The 21,159-nt window shown below is 42.4% G+C and overlaps 1 protein-coding gene across 1 annotated transcript in view; it reads left to right on the top strand.

Annotated features, from left to right (window-relative positions):
- The window catches only part of TTC34 (tetratricopeptide repeat domain 34), a 554,282-nt gene that overhangs the window by 341,261 nt on the left and 191,862 nt on the right, over positions 1-21,159 (top strand). The window contains exon 5 of the mRNA XM_086920058.1: positions 16,352-16,518. Coding sequence (XP_086776184.1) covers positions 16,352-16,518 — 167 coding nt within the window. The remainder of the gene's footprint in view (positions 1-16,351; positions 16,519-21,159) is intronic.

Raw genomic sequence — 21,159 nt, 5'->3', positions numbered from 1 at the left:
GGGGGCTACGTGAGACGCTATTCCTTCCTGGAAGTGATAGATATTGTTATGGTGTCTAAAAACAGAGACGTTTCAAGGCATGGGCAAAGTGGGCTCTGGGCCTTTAAGGGGGCCCCTGATAGAGCCAGCTTTGTTCTACAGAGTCGTACCCGGATTTCCTTGAAACATTTTCAGATTGTTTTAACTACAATTTTCCTTTAATTTATTTTTAATATGGATGATGTGTGAGTCTATTGCAGACCTTTTTCAGAGAAATGTTGTGTTTATGTTTCATGCAACATCCATAACAATGTTTATTTTGGATCAAAACAGGACCGGACATTAGAAATAGGAGGGTGACACAGAGATTATTCTCAGTAATATTAGTGAACTGCTGCTGTTTTACAATATTGAAAACACTAGTCACTCTCCCTGTATATTAGATGTAAACACTTTTAGAATTTGGAGGAATGTGTCTGTGCACTGTCAAATGACTTTGTTGCGTGCTTATCTAGGATCCTGATCGATACTGTGACCTTATGCCCCTATTCGGCTATAAATCCATTTATTCCCTATATTGGCATAACCGTTCAAGTGCGATATTCAGAAAGTCATCTCTGGCCTCACACGAACAGAGCCACATTCCAGAATAGTTCTCTGCCACTTCCTTTGCAACCAATTAGTGCAATGACAGAGCAGAAGTCACTATCTGAGATTCCTAGATTAACACTCTGAGTTCTTCAACAAGATAAAAACTCAGCAAACCTGGAAATCCCCGCTTGCTGTGTTTTGATTAGTAATGGAACTCTAATGAGCAACTGATAGCTATCACTTCCTAGTGACATCTTTAATTGACGTCTTATGTCCAGCAAACTTACGTCAAACCAGGCACCTTTCAGGTATAAATATTACCAACGTTGCCTTAAGCAATTGCTGCTGTTTGCCTGTTGCTAGCTGTCTGCAGTACTCTGATGCTGCTGCTGTCCCGAAGCCGCTGATACCATTATCGCTGCTAAAGCGCGAACGATGGTGTGGTGAAACTAGGAGCTGAACAGCCGTCCCTCTGCGAAGAAGCCCAGCAGATGCCAGCTGCCCGCGGACGCTGTCCCCCCTCCTCCTCTTCGACGCGCTGAAGAGAGACGCTGTCTTTCTCCTGCTGAGAAATCCAGCTCCAGCGTTTCTAGTCTGCCCTCGCGGGTGACTGGGATACCGAGTTCCCCCTGAAGGAGATACCAGACCTCCATCATTCTATTCAGAGGTATGGTGTTGACTAAACCCTTAGTGAGAATTCTTGAAGCAAACCTTGGCAAAACCAACTTAAACTGAAGCTACTTACTTACTCCCCTCCCAAGTATTAGGCTTAGGTCAGGTACACTGGGGTAGGCGTAGTTAGAAGCACCAGTTGAGTATTTTAGCCTAATGTATATATGAATGTATATATGTTTTATTACTTTTAAACCATTGTATGGCTAAGAAACCATATCAATGCTTTTACAGTGGAGAAGTGTGGCTCAGGGGTTAGAGGCGGCAGACCCGGAGCTTGAGTTCGGTCCTGGACCAGGGTTCAATTCCCTGCCTCGGCGGTTCTTGGGCTCAATAATTCCACGGACTCGTTAATTCTCGCTCCGGTGCCTACTCGACTCACGGGTTCACACTCTGCGACTCTGGGCAATAGCTTGCTTAATGTCCACATCGGCCCCTCGTGGTGGGATGCCTGGCTTTCACCTTGTGGATACCCTGCCAGGGTTATCTCACAGGGGAATACCAGGACGGGTTCCCTAAGCAAGCGCGGAGATGCCCCAGGGTAAGTCATGCGCTATATAAGCTTCATACATTTACATTTACATTTACAGTATTATCTTGCAATACTTATCTTACTGTACGTACTTTTTATAATAACAAGTCTTGCAATTGTGGCAATACATTTCTCTTGTATGAGAAGAAAGACTGTTCAATAAATGTTAACCCTTTATTGACAAACGCCCGTCTCTCTATTCTCTACATATCGTGAAAGTAAACTGCACTAACCTGACTGAGTAAAATAAATGTCTATTGTTTCACACGACCCTAGAGATTGACTCTTGATCTGAGGAGCAAAGTTGTCATGTTGCACGGTTGTTGGAAAACTGAATCCCTTCTTGTCTGTGCCAGGGAAGCTGATCACTTCCTATTTCAGTCAAGAAAGTTTCCAGTGACCTCTGAGCTAGTTGGTAACAAACCCAATTAAGTTTAGCATAGTCAGTAGAGGCCTGGAAGATCCACACTTCTACGTCGATACTACTGTTTATGTTATTCCAATGCGCAGGGCCTAGTGGGAAACTAGGAACTACACTACATGGCGCCCAACGTTTGGTAAGGCGATAAACTAACGCAAGACATTAGAGTAACTCAGTTGTGCATATTTCACACAGACCCCTTTCTCCCGTAAATACTCCAATAGACGTCTGGAGTGGGTGAAAGGTTAAAAACCGCCCGACCTCAGTAGGAAGAGATTCCTATGTAAAGCTCTGGTTTATTCAACGTTGAAGGATACAGTGTTCCAAAATATTGTGCACCTAATCTTTGTCTTCTTGGAGACCTACTCTGCAAAGCCTGCATTTATAAAATGTCAGACAGTGAAGAAGAAAGGGAAGCAGCTAGGCTGGCAGCCCAACTAATAGAGGAAGACTCGAGTCTCCTACAGACAGACCCGGATGCAATTATCATCCCGGTCCACTTAAGAAAATCTATAACTTTAAAACTTATAGAGAACGGACTGACACCACAGGGTAGTACAGTAATTTTCGTGATAGAGGCTCACGAATAACGGCAGAGGTATTCTATTCATGGATAAACTTTCCAGCGGCAAACGCTACAACAAAAGAGTTTCACTATTACAAAATAGAGGAACCTCCGGAAGAGTACGCTCCTTTCGAGGAGACTGAAATCCCACTAAAATTCCAAGAGCACCTGCTCTGGTTTAATGGCGCCCTAAAACACAATGATCACATTACTAGGCTCGGTCCACTAGGTAGACCAGGAGCAACGTGGCCGGTTCTAGCCAGCTACACACCACATCCTGACATTGCAAAAATGTCTAGAGAAGAGCTGTTAGTACAGCTCAAAACATTAATAAAAATACATAGGCAATTAGTCCAATATGTAATGCGGACTGCAACAGTCCAGCCAGCTGTTAATGTACCACAGCTGACCCCTCATCAGGGGAACACTAATAAAATTACACCACAGAACATACAGTCATGTCTTGGTAAAACACCCGTAAAACGGGAACAAATTCCTTTCTGGTTAGCACAGAAAATCACTCAAATAGAGGCAGTATTTCCTGATACTACCCCTATAGAGAAACACAGAATCTTGACCATCTGCCTTCCTATGGGAATCGCACCACACGTGGAGGACTGCGACACTTGGGGTACAGTCTTTGCTTCCATTTACACAAAAACACACGGTGTTCCGTCTATGGCGGTAATACCAGAAGTGCTAAAAGAGATTCAAAATGAATACGGTCTAGAGCCAGCTTTAAATCTTGGTATGAAATTACTGAAAGACTTCAAGCAGGTCTCGGCTATATTATTAGCCAACATAAAAGGAGAAGCAGCATCTGTGGCGATCCGCCAGAAGTTGAAGGAAACAGATATAACAGAGCAGCCAGTTGAGCTTGCCAGAATCATAGAAAAATGCTATGAAGAATTAGGTAGAGACAGCTTGGGTGGGAAACCAGTAAAGCCCCAACTGCTCGAAAATCCTGAAAAATTATTTATTAAAAATAATTCAAACACTCCAAAAAAGAGCTGGGATGGAAATAAACAATCCACTCCCAAGGAAAAAGTTTTCCAGTCCAGAGGAAGGTCTCCTCGACGGAGGGAAAGAACTCCGACTCGAGAACACCAGTCTCCCCAGAGGGAACACTCTGAGAAAAGATATAACCTTAGAAATAGGGATAATCTGAAAAAACCTGATAGATATCAAAGTATTGATACACGTCCCTCTCGATCTTTTCCACAGAAATCGGAAAGAAGAGGACGGTCAGACCCAGGAGAGCACACCAAGTCCAAAGACAAGGAACCTGCTCAGAGTAAAAAATCTCAATTTCCAAAAAAGAAGGTAGCCAGTATTAGAGTAATCAACCATGCCGAGAATACTGAGGACACAGTTGAAAAACGGGGAGTGGGCATTGACAATGTTGGACAGTGCAGCAGAAATCAGTATAGCGCGCAAGATCTTGATGAGTCATCTGGAGACAGTGGACACGAATGAATACATTCAGGTTGAAACTGCCGACACCAGACTTAGCGAGCGCCATAAAATATACGAAATAACATTGCGTATAGAGGGTGATAAGACTAGGAAAATAAGAGGTCTATTTTGGGATAAGCTCTCAAAAGGCTATGATATTCTGTTAGCTGAAAAAGATTGGCCCCCAGAGTTTGTCAGGGAGTGCCCTCGTGGCGAAGAAGTGATTATGCCTGCCTTCTCGAATCACATTCCGATTCACAAAAAATATACATATGCAAGGAAATGGGCAGTAGCCCAGGCACCGGCATTGTATAACAATCATGTAGGATGGGATGAGGACTCTCCTCCTCACAAAATCCAGTTAAAAAGTGAACCAACTGCCCAACGGCAGTATCCCATTAAGCAAGAAGCTAAAAAACAAGTCAGGGAGATCTTAGATCAACTTGAATACCAGGGGGTGATTGAAACATGCACCTCTCAAATGAACAATCCTTTGTTTCCTGTATCCAAGCCAGATAATTCATATCGTCTAGTTTTGGACTACAGACATCTTAATAAATGTTGCAAAACTTTTGCAGTACAAAACTCGCATAGTGCAGCCCTAATGAATAACATAGTTAGGAAAAAATATAAAACAACATTAGACATATCTAATGGTTTCTTTTGTCAAAACATTGCACCAGAAAGCAGATATTTGACCGCTTTCTCAGCATTTGGCTCGCAGAAAAAATTCTGTCGACTCCCACAGGGGTTCAAGAACAGCCCAGGACTATTCTCAGCTAGAGTAACAGAGTTACTACAAATATATGATGATGAGGCATTATCTTACGTAGATGATATCTATCTCACAGACGACGACTTGGATACTCACTTGAAAAGAGTGAACACCATTATACTTGGGTTCGCAGCAGAGGGTTACAAATTCAACTTTAAAAAGTCCCGAATTGCCCATCTGACAGTACTATTCTTAGGGTACGAGTTATCAAGTGAAGGGAAAAGCCTAGCGGACAACTTCTTAGAGAAGTGCGCTGTACTCCAAGCTCCAAAAACGCTGAAGAATTTACAATCCATACTAGGTTTTCTGAATTTCGGAAGAACTTACATTCTAAATTACGCAGAGAGGGTTAAACCTCTCTACGAACTAATTAAACCTGATTTTAAACAAATCAATTGGACTAAAAAACACACAGAAATTTTGAGATCACTGCAAACAGACATGTTAGCAAAAACTAAATTAGATACACGTGACAACACACGCGATCTTGTAATCCGAGTCATCCCAGGAAGATGCAGATTCACGTACCTGACCTCTAATGAGGGAGAAAAGGTACCATTTTTAATTAAATCTCACTTGTACACACAAGCAGAAAAAACATTCAGTCACACAGAAAGAACTGTGAAAGCAGTGCAAATCGCATTAGCAAATGAACGAGAACTAGCACACGGCAAACGGATTAATATCCTCACAGCGGAATCCGCCTTCGAGGCGCTATTCAGCCCAGTAAACCTGCCTACTGTGTCACTGGATCCGAAATGGATACAGTGTATAGATTCTCTAGGAGCGGAAGATGTGAAATACTATTTCGCCCCGCAATTTGAAGAACTGAATGATTTAGAATACGAAGAAGAATATCCTCTGCCAATCGAAATTCTGCCTCTCCCACAATACGCCAGTATAATCTATACAGATGGATTTGTACAGCATTTCAACGTAGAGAGAAAATCCTACGATGCAGCATGTGCGATCATTAAAGGTCGTTGGCTGTGCGGTAAATTCAGACCGAAAGTAACAAAAACTGAATCTGTAAGAAACTGTTTGGTTCAGAGAACTGAAATCAGATGTTTGAAGATGGCGCTCGAAAATGCAGAACGTGAATTCCCGACACTTATCGTGTGCGATTCTCATTTTTGCGTCAACTCTTACAATAATAAACTGCAGAGGTGGATTGAAAGCGACTACAAAGATGACACAGGTGCCACAATAAAGCATAAATTGCTCTGGAAACAGGTAGCTCTTTTACATAAAGAACTACAAAAGACTCACGTGATTCACGCACAGAGTCCTCAATGTGATGGCGTTCACGTTGCAGGGAATTCATTGGCTAATACAGCCACAGCGGAAGCAACTAAACCGGCTTCCGTAGCCACAAAAAAGCGTACAGAAAAATACATAGACGGGGAAACCATGCTGGCAGTAAAAACGACCGTAAAAGGCGACTCTGCAGCACTACCCGTGAACTATCCACTCAATTATGCATACGTAATCGATGCAAACTCCGTTCCTTTTGCTCGAATCCCTGGAGTGGGGGACAGAGTAATTCCAAACAGGAGCAGGAGGGGCTTCCTCTTACTGGAAGCACACATGGGGTTGGGTCTGAGGGATTGGTGTCACTACAACGCATGCTTTTACATCGCATGCCTTTACAACGCGGTTTTTACCACGCAGTCCATTACAACGCATAATGCTTTTAGGCGCTGGATAGTGAATTATTTAATTTACTATTCCAACTCCAGTCCCCGTGGATAGCAGGGAAGGTGTTGGATAGTAAATTAAATATATTCCCTATCCTAGAGCGCCCCCCAGCGCAATGCGTTGTAATGGTTTGCGTTTTAATGGTTGCGATGTAATGGTAGTGCGTTGTAAAAAATGCGTTGTAAGTGATGTTCCCCGGTCTGAGACATCAAACAATCAAGGATTCTCTGAAAGAATTACAATCAGAGTACTGGTGGCCAGGAATGAGCATAGATATTCAATGTTTTGCTCAAAAGTGTGAAGACTGCAACAGAAATCGCAGTAATGAACAGGCCAGTGTAGTTTCAGGATCCCTGCTAGACAGCATAAGGCGGTCTATCTGCGCAATCAAAGAAGAGAAGCGCGTCCCATTGTACACAGTTAAGGCTAAACACACTTAAAAAATGAGGCCCCCAGCGCTCGGCTGACGCTAGAACGGTTATAAAAGATTTGCGAGTCTTTATCGACACATACGCAATTACCACGTTCCATTCTGACCAGGGTCATGCTTTCAGCTCTCGAGCTTATAGGGAGGCCATGGCCAGCATGGGAATTGGGTTGCGGTATTCTTGTCCATCGCACCCCGAAGGGAATAGTGTGGTTGAAAGAAAAAACCGGGACATAAAGCGATCTATAACAGCGAAGGTATTAGGTTCAGGCGCTGGGTGGGTCAAACATTTAATAAGTGTCCAGACTAGTCTTAATAACTTGCCAAGAAATTCTCTAAAAGGTTTCAGCTCATACGAACTATTGTTCGGAATTAGAATGAACATTCAGGACCTCGATAGTCAGATGTCAGTGGTACAAGAAAAAACAACAGACTTTGACATCAAAGATCGTTTGGCTGTTTTACAGGAACTGAATGAAACAAGAAAATCCTTAAGCAACATAAAGTTAAAGCAACAGCCAGATACCACTGACGAGGCACCACAAGCAACAGCCCCAGCAAGGCCTGTCTGGATTCCAAAGATTGGGGATCTAGTCAGAGAAAAGATCGCGGTAAAGAAGGAATTTGGGCTTTCTTACAGAAAAGCAGTACCTGTCTTGGCAGTCACCGGAACAAGATCAGTTGTACTACCGCCCCTTGCTGGTAAAAAGGAGAACAGAGTCGTGTCCATCGACCTGGTAAAACCACAAGCATGTGGCCTATAATCAACAGTAGGCCCAGTGGACTCCCAAGAAACAACAGAATACCCAAACTTGCAACAATCCAAGAGGTTCAAACTGAAAGACTCATCACATTCGATCAGCCTGCAGTGCACAGAGAAGGACTATGCAATAATGCCATGGAACTCGTGCCTCTTGAGACACAGATTGAAACAGTTCGTCAAGAAACACCAGTCTACAATAATGTGGCATCAGAAAGTGCTACCGAGAGACAGATTGAAAGAACAATCCCAACAATTGACAGAACTGCCTCTGGTTATTTCATCAACTTCGACAACTTCTCTGAAGATCAAAACGACCCCGAAGTGATGCCAGAAACAAAAATGACTCTTAAAGAAAAAGCAACGGAACTCTTTCATCAACTGAAGGAAATCTACCTTATTTCCCCTTGGTTAGAGTTCTGGTTCGGTCTAGGTGTATTTTTCCTCCTGCTTTGGCTCATCATGGTACTTTGTTTGGGAAAATGAATTGAGGGAAAATATAGTACAATGGACACAGCAAGTCAGAACATCAACCTAGTCCTGAAACCATACAGATCATCCCATGTGAAGAAAAGAGAACTGTCAACAGTAAATGTCAAAGCAATTCCAATACCTGGTGGGGTAGTATAGGAGAAAACATACTATGAGATTCATGGTCCGGTCGAAATCCTGAAGTATCCTCATCAACTGAAGGTTTCCTTAAGTGACTTTGTAAAACCTTGTACATTCTCTGATGATTGGGACTTTAACAGTATTAATGACATGATGTCTGATTTAGTAATATCAGCTAGATTCACAGATCATGATTATTTACAAGGTTCATCTAGTTATGAGCAATTATTCTGCTACACACATTATGGTGATCATTACTTGCATAAATCTGCACAGCCTAGAAATGTTTTTATGTATAATCAATGGGAACATTGTGCTACACCACCTAAAAGCAGTTCTAAAGTATTTTTTGAGAAATTCAAATACTTCTCAGGGTTTAACACCAATGATGCAGAAACGTTTTATTACAAACTGTTAGATAAAACAGGAATGAAAACAATGCTGACAAATTCTAAATTGATATATTCAGAAGCATTTTATGACAAAATGATGACATTTGGTTTTGATTATTGGAAAAATAATATTGAAACAAAAACAATTTGGGGTACAAAAGATTGGCAGGTACAAGGCATTGAAGCACTATTCAGAACCTGCATGATACCAGAACAAATGATGTTTTTAAATAACACAATACACCAAACATCCTGTCTTGGCCTAGCTAAGATCAAAGACCTTAAAACACCGTCTATTCCAAAACCAATACCTGAGAATGCAACAACAGATATTGAGTTAGACGTGTCACAAATTTTACATTTTAGCAGAACACATCCTGATTGGAAAAAGTGGTTAATCTGGCCTACTGACACAAACAGCTGTCAAGATAGATTCCTGAATAAAACACAGGGGTTAAAAATGACCAGACTAGACCCTAGATACTCCCAGAGACAACATCCAGGGATAATAACAACATACAGTGTAGGGAAACTCTGCCTTGAATGGCTAACATCATCCACATTGGCTGAAATTAAGCAACACTTGTCTTTACTAAAAGATGGTGCTGATTTGCGCGATTTCATTCTTGGACCACGCAAACAGCGTCAAAAGCGTTTCATAGCGACCAGTATCTATGCTGCTTACAACTAGGCTTGGAAAGTCACACAAATTGAAACAGCTGAAAAAATACGAGAAATTGATCGTATTAATTTGGAAAAATCACTTTCTGTAGTAGACAATGGGTTAATGACTCTGTCTTCCAGAATATATTCGTTGGACAATATTGTATCCTCTGCCTTTGATGTGATAGATAGAGACTTGCTAATGTTACAACATGGCCAATCTCAATTACGTTCTATTATACAATTAGGCTGGACGCTGCAAAATCTTCGTTCAGGCTATGTGCCTTGGCGTTTAATCAACACAACGTCATTATTTTCCATTTTTAACCTTACTGATAAACAGATCAGTTTGGCACAGAAAGGAGCAGACTATACAATCCTGAGCATCGAAAAACTTGAGAGATTACCATTGACATTGTCAGAAAGTCCTGTCATTGAATGGATAATACACGGAATTATCACTATTCCGATAACAACTTTCCGATTTAAAAAGTGCCTTGAATACATACCTACTGGCCAGTATGAACGATTGGGTAAAGGATATGTAAAATCAGAATGGAAATTACCATACACACATTCTTGCTATAGTGACAGCGACAAAAATGTATTTCTTAGTGGTGAAAATTGTAAACATTCACTAAGCGGTATACTTTTGTGTCAGGGTATTAATTTACATGGAGCCTGTGAAGGAAATTCTAACAACCTTTCATGCCACCAGCTTGTCACACCTGCAACTCAGATAGAGCCCTTCTTTATGAAACTTGCAAACGGGAGTTACATTCTTAGAACGGATCACAGATGTTGTGGCCTAGTGCCAGGGAAAAGTTATCTAGTAAGAGTAACATCCATGGTCAAATGCTGTATGCAGGCATTGTTTCCGAGCGGGCCTGCAGACACAGTGACTCCCATCTGGCCTCGTCTGAATCTCTATTCTATACGAATTGATACTTTAAGCAAAATGAAGTCTGTGCTTTTACAGACAACAGTGCCCATAACGTCATCAAAAGAGACGTATGATCTTCTAGTTGCAAGGACAGCTACTGAAGTTCATGAACTTTTATCAACAAATTGCCCTGTGCATTTCGTAGAAATGCTTAGCCAACTCCTTAACATGTCTAGTGCCACAGGCATCCCAGGCATATTTAAGACGATTTTTACGGGACTGCTAACACCTTTTCAAGCAATTCTGGGAATCGTTCCTAATTTTGTCCACTCTGTTTTTGGCGGCATACCCTTATTTTTGGGACTTGTAGCAGGGATTTTATTTTTGACCCTCCTGCTTCGTTATGGCAAACCAAAGCTCAGACATAGCTCCCATGGGAATGGAAGAGACAATCCTAGCAATGCGCTACCGGGACAGGATAACTAACGTCCTTGGATTGGCCAGGCTGAGAGATCTAAACATGACCTGGTTCCTTTCATTCAGACCTATATGGCAGAACTGTATCTTACCGGTACTTCGATGTATGCTATGCGGAGATGAGTGCGTGTTGGACATCTGTCTTTCACTTCCATCAGCAGTACCAATGGACGTCGATACTTTGCTCAGTCCGATAACGGCTCACGCATTGTGTTGTCCCCAGCGGCTACCAATCCTGATGACGGCATTCGTTGAGACTCCTGTGCTACGACTAGGTGGTAACAGTGGAGCGAGTGACAAAAGCAACATCACCCAGGTACGACCTTCTGTGAGCATTGGTGATCCAGCCTATGATGACAGCAATCATTCTCACACCTGCCAAGTTACAGCACTATCGAATTTGGTTGAACTGTCACCTGATTTTGTAGACCAATTCTTTGAGAGCCTGTCTGATATGATGTTCTCACCCGAACAGAAACAATAACTTTGGAGAAGCTTTCCGACACACAGCGCTCCCAAGAACTCTGAATTCGGCCTTCAGTTTTGAACAACAAAAACTGCTAAAAGCGTTGGAACTCTATTTCCCCGTTCAAGCAATAATTCTTTTGAATTGAACACTTTTTAATATTGACCTTTTTTTTTGGCACAAACAATTCTTTGCTTAAGGTAAAAACTATTCTTAAAGAACAGAAGCTTCAAACTTCTATTTTCTGCACACATCTAGAGACATAATAACTTACACCAGCCTCTAGCACATGTTTTTGCAATGCATTTATATGTGATGATTTATCTCACCCTTCTTCTGTTTCAGAGATATTTCATGTGTAATTCCTTTTGCATAATCGTTTATTGATTTCATATGCAATAATTTTTGAATGATTTCTATGCTTCAAAAACGTACAGTACCTAAATTTCACGTATTACATTATACGCCTATTTCGAATGCATTTATGTATTTTGGGGTGGGCAATGTTACACATGCATCTTATTGCTCTAGTTTTAGTAATTTGATGGACATGAACCCGTGGAGTGGGTGTTGCGTGCTTATCTAGGATCCTGATCGATACTGTGACCTTATGCCCCTATTCGGCTATAAATCCATTTATTCCCTATATTGGCATAACCGTTCAAGTGCGATATTCAGAAAGTCATCTCTGGCCTCACACGAACAGAGCCACATTCCAGAATAGTTCTCTGCCACTTCCTTTGCAACCAATTAGTGCAATGACAGAGCAGAAGTCACTATCTGAGATTCCTAGATTAACACTCCGAGTTCTTCAACAAGATAAAAACTCAGCAAACCTGGAAATCCCGCTTGCTGTGTTTTGATTAGTAATGGAACTCTAATGAGCAACTGATAGCTATCACTTCCTAGTGACATCTTTAATTGACGTCTTATGTCCAGCAAACTTACGTCAAACCAGGCACCTTTCAGGTATAAATATTACCAACGTTGCCTTAAGCAATTGCTGCTGTTTGCCTGTTGCTAGCTGTCTGCAGTACTCTGATGCTGCTGCTGTCCCGAAGCCGAAGATACCATTATCGCTGCTAAAGCGCGAACGATGGTGTGGTGAAACTAGGAGCTGAACAGCCGTCCCTCTGCGAAGAAGCCCAGCAGATGCCAGCTGCCAGCGTACGCTGTCCCCCCTCCTCCTCCTCGACGCGCTGAAGAGAGACGCTGTCTTTCTCCTGCTGAGAAATCCAGCTCCAGCTGATCTAGTCTGCCCTCGCGGGTGACTGGGATACCGAGTTCCCCCTGAAGGAGATACCAGACCTCCATCATTCTATTCAGAGGTATGGTGTTGACTAAACCCTTAGTGAGAATTCTTGTAGCAAACCTTGGCAAAACCAACTTAAACTGAAGCTACTTACTTACTCCCCTCCCAAGTATTAGGCTTAGGTCAGGTACACTGGGGTAGGCGTAGTTAGAAGTACCAGTTGAGTATTTTAGCCTAATGCATATATGAATGTATATATGTTTTATTACTTTTAAACCATTGTATGGCTAAGAAACCATATCAAGGCTTTTACAGTATTATCTTGCAATACTTATCTTACTGTACGTACTTTTTATAATAACAAGTCTTGCAATTGTGGCAATACATTTCTCTTGTATGAGAAGAAAGACTGTTCAATAAATGTTAACCCTTTATTGACAAACGCCCGTCTCTCTATTCTCTACATATCGTGAAAGTAAACTGCACTAACCTGACTGAGTAAAATAAATGTCTATTGTTTCACACGACCCTAGAGATTGACTCTTGATCTGAGGAGCAAAGTTGTCATGTTGCACGGTTGTTGGAAAACTGAATCCCTTCTTGTCTGTGCCAGGGAAGCTGATCACTTCCTATTTCAGTCAAGAAAGTTTCCAGTGACCTCTGAGCTAGTTGGTAACAAACCCAATTAAGTTTAGCATAGTCAGTAGAGGCCTGGAAGATCCGCACTTCTACGTCGATACTACTGTTTATGTTATTCCAATGCGCAGGGCCTAGTGGGAAACTAGGAACTACACTACAACTTGGCCAAACAAGGCATATAAGAGATGAAAGTAGATCATAAACTCAAAACTGTTCTGAACGGGGGCCCGCAAAATGCACTCGGCCCAGGGCCCCCAAAATCCTTAAGATGTACCTGTCTAAAAAGAGATGTAATGAAGAAAGCAGGCATGAGATTTAGAGTAATTTGTATACAGAAGAGGCAGACAGGTAGAAGGAAGCAGAGGGATGAAAGGTCAATCTTTCATGCAGTATTTTAAGGTTGAGAATTATTGAATGCAATTTGTGGATGTTAATCTGTTGACAGAAGCAGTTTTAAATTCTGCCCCAAAAGAACAGCGTACACCATCTTTCTAGTGGCATTTAAGAGGTGACACAGATACTCCCACAGTAAAAAAAATAAAAAAGCACACTGGTTGTTGAGACCCCTTTACTTCAAGCAATGGGACAAAACAGACTTCTACCCACTACCGCACATTTAATACTATAAAGTATTGTTACAGTTTATGCTAAGTACATGCACCATATATATATATATATATATATATATATATATATATATATATATATATATATATATATATATATATATATATATATATATATATATATATATATATATATATATATATATATATATATAATATTAAACATATGTTCTGTAAATACCCACCACATAAAAAATATAACAAGGTAAGATAGTCACAAATTCAGCCATCATTATTATATTTAGTGCCTGGTTTAAAAGGTGCTGTCTCTTTTATCCCCCTCAAGAGTACACCCCACAGAACGGACAGGCACCACGTCCAGCTGAATGGATGTGTCTGGACTCACCTTCCCCTTCCAGGATCCGAATTGTCTTGTGTGAATTATGCATCAGGTAGCTAAAAATTGTCCATGCTTGTAAATTGAGGCAGTTTTAATAACTTGTTAAAATATGCTGTATAAGTGTTCTGCAAGATATGGAAGACTGCATGGGTTTGGGCTTGCTGCAGGCAATATTGTTTTAATATCTTGGGAATCAACAGTAACACACATTTGCAATCCAATAGGTCTCTCATTTACGAGAGTTTGAGCTATTGGCATTGTACATGACAATGCCTTTTATTTATGTGTTGTTTTTAAAATAGATAAATAAAAAGCATTGCCATTTACAATGCCAATAGCTGCAACTCTCGCAAATGTGAGATCTATTGCAATGCAAATGCATTCTGCACCCGTGCTATATAAATTAAACAAGAGCATTAGGACAGAGGTGTCCTGCCTGCAACAGCAGCCAGGACAAAGCTATTTGAGAAAATAGTGCTCGGAGGCTGTAATTAAGACCTACTGATTAAAAACACATGTAACTGTGGTGTCACCATGGGAGGTTAAAAAATGAGACAAGGCGGTACTAAGAATGGACTACTAAGCCTATTGACCAATGAACAGCCACAGTTTACAGTGGAAAATGACACAAGCCTATGAAAAGTATGGGCGGAGAGTGGGTGGAGCTTCTCGTCCCTACCTGAATACAGCATGCATTGCAGAGCAGCACATGTGCTGCCCCGGCTCGACCAAAAAACTGGCCCAACAGGCCATAAGAACATGGCCACAAACAACCCAAAAAGACAGTCCACGCACTATTCTGTCATATCAGCCCTTAGGGCAGTGGTTCCCAAACTGTGCGCCGTGGCTCCCCGGGGAGCCGTAAAGCCTCGCCAGGGGAGCGGCGCACCAAGCACTTTAATGCATTTAATGTTGAAGGGTCTGTTGGCGTCAGATAAACGAATTAGACTTAAACGCATGATGTCGATGGCTTGTAAGTGACATGCCTAAAGCTGTAAACGTAGTGCTTAAATGATGGCATGTTGAGGGAGATGACTTCCATATTTCACTGGATCCCGTCGTTCCAACACTCCCGAAGTAAGCAGAAGATGCCTGAATTATTTTTCTAGACTCGTTATTAGTTTTGTTTTTTTCCCAAATGCATTTTACTCCCATGCAAGTTATCAGGAAAGTACAGTTGCCCTGACTATTAAACACACTAAGAATTATTAAGTATTGACATTTATACTTGAATCATAGATACTTCCCGTACACATTCTTTCAGTACACACACATTTCCAGACAGGCCTGTACTCACCTTGAGCACAGTGAAGTAAAACACCATATACAACATAATGCCAACATTTGGAAGCAAGAAAGAGGAACGTTTAAATAACTAAAATCTGAGGAATTTATTTTACTTGCATTGATTTGGAGGAAATTTTAGGGAGGAGACAGCAAAAAGATAGCTGTATGTGGTTTAAAAAATTGTGAGTCACCCTGCTGAGACAAGTGTGTTGGCACATACGACATGGGTAGAAATGGAAGTGCATGCACCTATTCTTCAAGCGCAGAAACACTTTGGCAATGGGGCCTACATGCATAGGGGTGCTATCTAGCACTGTGTGTAGGATAAAAAGGTTTGAAAGGTTACTCTAAAAAAGGCATGGTCAAAGAAGTGTAACTAGGAATAATTTGTTAGAGGCACCGCCTTGATAATACGAAACACCCTGCATATAGGATTATAATCATCAGCTTCATCCCAATTATTTTCAGGGAGAAAAAGGCAAGTACTCCAGAGGCTGGACTTACATCCACCCCATCCTCCAAAAAAAGTAACAGTCGGGAGCCACAGGCAATGGCCAATGGGTCAAGGGAGCAGCGGGTAGAAAAAGTTTAGAAACCAATGCCTTAGGGCACTTCCATGATTGCCATATACACCGGTCTGACCTTGGTTGGGTAGCAGAAAGGCATATTTTTGTGGGCGAATTCTAAAGCCGAGGATGGAGTATACAACCTTTCTTTTGAGTATTAGCTGTCAAAGCTGTCATAAAGCAGATATTGATTGTGCAATATGGAGCTCTTACTTAATAATACCTAGAGCCCTCTGGATGCTTTGTCTAACCAATAACTTTCTACTTACACAGGTGGCCAGGCTGGAGATTCCCTGCTTGCCCGTGCCCGATGCTATGGGCACCTTGGGCAGAAGAAAACAGCAATATTTGATTTTAACGCTATTCTGAAGGAGGAGCCTGGTAACGTACAAGCTCTTGTTGGCCGGGCCTTCATGTACCTAGTATTTAATCAGCAAAAGGTGATACGACGTTTGGAAATTAGATGATTGTCTATATAGTTGCTTGTATGTAATATTTTTTATAATGTTAGATTGTACTGGAACTATTTCAGCCACACTCTCTCTATGAAACTTGTTTGAACAATATATAATAGATTTATTAGCATTTGCATAGAGAAACGGTCTTCACAAGCATGACTAACCATTAAGAAAAGTGAACATATTCAGTTTAGTTACTTATTTGTTTAGTAGTTTTAATTAGCGAGGAGAGTGTCAGTGTATAGGAGTAGGTATTTCATAATAACGTCTGGAAACTATGTACGATTAATGGTGGGAAAGCCTGCTGCCTAACTCCACAAGCACAATCAGCTTCATTTGGGAAGTAAAGCCAATGAGAGGTCAGTTTTATATACAAATAATACAACCTGTATCAAAAAGAATGGATTCAGTCTAGAGTATTGATCTTTGGAAAAGAAAAGATTTACATAGTAGAAAATAATGAGAAAAAGATCCATTAACAGATTTGACTACACTGGGTAGGTTTCAATGTCCTGTGGTAATACTAGGTGGAAGTAATGTTTGAGTCGTATGTTTTTCAGTTTTTTTTAATACTTTCTACAATGATGCTAACCTGATAGGTTAAGAGGTGGATTTTCTTTAATTCTCAGAGCACTTCAATAGAAGGACTCTTTCAGTGCTTTAGATTTTTTCAAAATTGGAATCTCGAGAAAGATGGTTTCCTCAGTTGTTGCTTTCATTCTAAGAGTTGTAGTTTCCTAGTAGGCTAGTACTGTGTGCTTTCATGCAGTACCTCGTGAGTGATTCATGACAGTTTTAACATATTCCTTACTTTGCTGGGGTCAAGCCACCCAGTTCAGACTAGGAGACAGAGGGCTACCTGGAGAAGTGTGGCTCAATGGTTAGAGCGGCAGACCCTGATGCAGAGGTCTATTCCGGGACCAGGGTTCAATTCCCCGCCTCGGTGGGTCTTGGACTCAAAAATTCCTTGGACCTGATAATTCTCGCCTCGGAGCCTATTCTAATCATAGAGTCCCACTCTGCAACTCTGGGCAATAGCTAAGGATGCCTGGCCTTCACCCTGGGGGTGCCCAGGAGTGGACGCCTCACAGGGAAAGCCAGGACGGGTTCCACAGCGGTATTCGTATAAGCGCCTTGAGACCCTTGCAGGTGAGTAGTGCGCTATACAAGTATCAATTTACATTTACATTTACCTATTCTTATTCTCAAGACCATTCTTGCAGCTATATGCTGGGCTGTTTTCAGTAGAGCCAGGTGAATTAAAAAAATCCTTACCAGGAGTGAGTTCCCGTATTCCAGCAGAGGGCCTGAACAATATGTTTAAATTGGGCTCTGTGATAAATTATTTAGTACCCCTAAGCAGTCAATGTTGGCATTGTGCTCCATTCACAATATTATTGATGTGCACATGTAGAGTTAAATGAAGTTTCAGTTGATGTTAGACTGTTTTATGATGGAGGCAAGTGGTTACATCTAGATATCGAATCATGTGGGTTAAAGTTTTGAGCCTTGGGGAACCCCTTGTGTAAGTTCTCCTCGGCTGCAGACGGAATTGTCCATTTCAAGAAATGAACATGTTTTTTAGGACTCAGACATTCATGCCCATCATTTGCTTGAGTACTCACCGGTGAGAGGCAAGGTTCTCTATGTCGAAGGGCAAGAAGAGGTCTAGAAGGATGAGAAAGGAAGAATTGCTTTCATCTAAAATTATTCGAAATATCTGAAATGTAATTGGTGTTACCAGTCCAGTTTTTAGGCATTCTAGGATGGGTCCATGTGGTAAATATGAGTGTATGAGGTTTAGCCAGTACGTTGTCCCCAACCAACTGATCTTTTTCAGAAGGGGGACTGGGATTGGCACCATGAAATGAGAAATTCTGGTCTTGGTGATGGTGTTGATCAGGTCTCCATAGGAGGTTTCTTTAACTGTATGTCAACTTGTTTGACTTGACTTTTGGGTTGCAATTTTATGTATTTTATGTATTTCAATTTTTACCATGTCAGCACTGGATAGTTCAATCTTTCCTACCTTCTACCAAAGTGGCTGGAGGATTCTTCCCATTTTTGTATTGAAATGTTTGTAATCTGCAGCCAGCATTGTTGTTGGAGGAAATTCTATTTGATCATTTTTTAACTAGGTCAACTCCCTTTTTGATATGCAAGGATTTTGCTTTGAAAATGTGTTTTTAGGTCGCGCCTATACAGCGCTTGCGTTGTCAGGTGATATGTACTTTGTGGGGGCTGACTCCTCCTACACTTTCGATTAGCTTTTGTATGTGTCATTTAAAAATCGTAGCCTGCAAATGACTAATGATGGGTGTATGTCCCACCTTTTTTCATTTTTTCAAAACTTCACTCCCATGGAGTATTGCCGCGGGAGCGAGTAGCAGCGTGCACAGTGACGGCTGCTGCGGCAGGAGGCACACTTTGCTCGGACAGCTCTCCTCTCGATGTATATGTATTTGTGTGGCCACTCCATTAGTTCCTTTCCGCCCTCATTGCTCTGTGCACACCTCCATTTTTTAACCTCTCGAGCCATTAGTTCCACCCCCTCCCCAGCCTCTCTTCCGTCCATCACTTTCTGCCCTTGTTGCTCAACGAGAGAAAGCAAAAGTAAGTGACAACACATAAGTTAAGCAAAGCACTGCACCCCATGGTACCGTGGTCCGAGCACCAGCTAATCCAGAGCACACTGGAAATTACAGCTATTTTGATGCATGCTAAATCCTGAAGTCTCAAACAATGCCATGCACGTGTTTGCAGTTGGTATTGTGAACTATAGGGGTCTTACAGCTTAGGTGGAGCCTCATTTTCACCTTTTCTCCGTGTGTAGCTCACCCGCACTCATTCCCCCAACCCTCCCTCCCCCCAGCACTTATTTCAACTGTGGCCCTTCAAAAGGTGATTACTAGACACATCACAGCTTGGCATAGCCTGCTCCATTCCTGCGGGCCTCTGCCCCAGGCGAGCTGCAGAGCCTCAGGGGGCACTTCTTGCCTGCCCGGGTGCCCTGCGCTCCAGCCTGTACCCATCACCAGAAGGGCAACTTCAGTGGTTTAGACCCTGTTCACTGCTCCTCCAGTGGGTGGGGAAAGGGAAGCCAGCCTCGGATGCCGTTGGACCCACCATCCACACATGACCGACATGCACACTAATCTGCTGTTCTTTTCCAGCCTCGGAGCCACACATTCATCCACACTGTATGAACAGCGACACGTGGAGACATGTCTCGCTCCCGGCGCACAGGGTGCACCTGGGTAAACGTCTCTTCCTTGCCCATCCTAAGTGTCTATCAGAGTCTGTGTCCTCAGGCATCAGCTACGTCTTCGTTCCCCTCCCTCACCGGCACACCCTCCCCCACAGTCCCCAACTACCCCAACACTTCTGAACCTGGGTCTGCCCCGGTTCATCTCTCTTTTAGCATGTCTCTTCTGTTCTCCCAAGACTCGCAATCAGGCGCCCCACCCTGTGAGTCTTTTCCCCTCCCCTCAATACCCGAGTCCCTCTCTTCATCCCTTGCCCTCCTCCTGCAAAACTTTTGGAAACTTTCAGGTGAGTTTTAGACCCCCCCTTTCGCTCTGGCCCCTCTCACCTGACCATTGACCTTCCTGCGGCCTGGTGCAGCAGGCATGGCTGACTTTTCCATCTGCTCTTGCTGGCTGTCTGCTTCTTAGAAAACTGGCCATCTCTTTCTTAATTGCACTCTCCTTCCATCCTGCCGCCGACCTGTTTCCCCCTCACACTACCTGTCTCTCCCTTGCCCTCGGTGCCTGTCAATTGCTCCCTTGCTCTCTGAGTCCTGCTTCCTCTCTTACTCGCCATCTCTTGCATACCATCACTCTGGCTGTCTCCTATGTACCTTCAGACTATCTCTCCTATACCTTCCTGATGCTTTTCTCTTCTTTCTGTCTCACTCCCCTCACACTGGATCTCTCTTGCTTCCAAGCTGTATCTTAGTGGTCACTCACTGACTGTACTCTGCCCTGTCGGTCTCTTGCTACCCTCACACTACCTATCTCTCCCTTGCCATTGGTGCCTGTCAATAGCTCTCATTGTTCGAGTCCCTCTCTTACTAGCCGTCTGTTGCATATCGTCACTCTGGCTGTCCCCTAAATACCTTCAGAATGACTCTTGCTTACCTTCTCACTGGGTGTCGCTTTTTTCTGTCTCCCCCTGCTGTCTTTCGTGTGTCCTCTCATGACTGTACTCTGCCCTGTCAGTCTCTTCCCCCTCACACTAGTGTGGGTGCCACAAAGGTCTCGCATTTGCAACAGTTTGAGCTATTGGCATTGTAAATGCCAATGCCTTTTACTTATGTGTTTACAAATCCTGCAAGCTGTATTTACGCACAATTGCAGGTTTTGTAAACACATAAATAAAAGACATTGGGCCATATGTAGGTAATTTTTGTTTTGCAATTCTCAAATTGCGATTTTTGGGGAATCGCAATTAGAGAATCGCAAAACGAAATGTAGGTAGGATTAGCAATTTTTTTTGGGAATCCCAATTATTCCTTATTTGCGAATCACAAATTTTGCGATTCCTTATTTTGCATGTGGGTTTTTGTGTGCTACATAGCACACTGCCCTAATTGCGATCGCAAATGCTGAAATTCTGCGAATT

The sequence above is a fragment of the Lissotriton vulgaris genome, chromosome 5, assembly GCF_964263255.1.
Source record: "Lissotriton vulgaris chromosome 5, aLisVul1.2, whole genome shotgun sequence".
Classification (NCBI taxonomy): domain Eukaryota; kingdom Metazoa; phylum Chordata; class Amphibia; order Caudata; family Salamandridae; genus Lissotriton; species Lissotriton vulgaris.
Note: the sequence above shows the minus strand (reverse complement) of the source record. Positions and strands in the feature narration are given on the sequence as shown.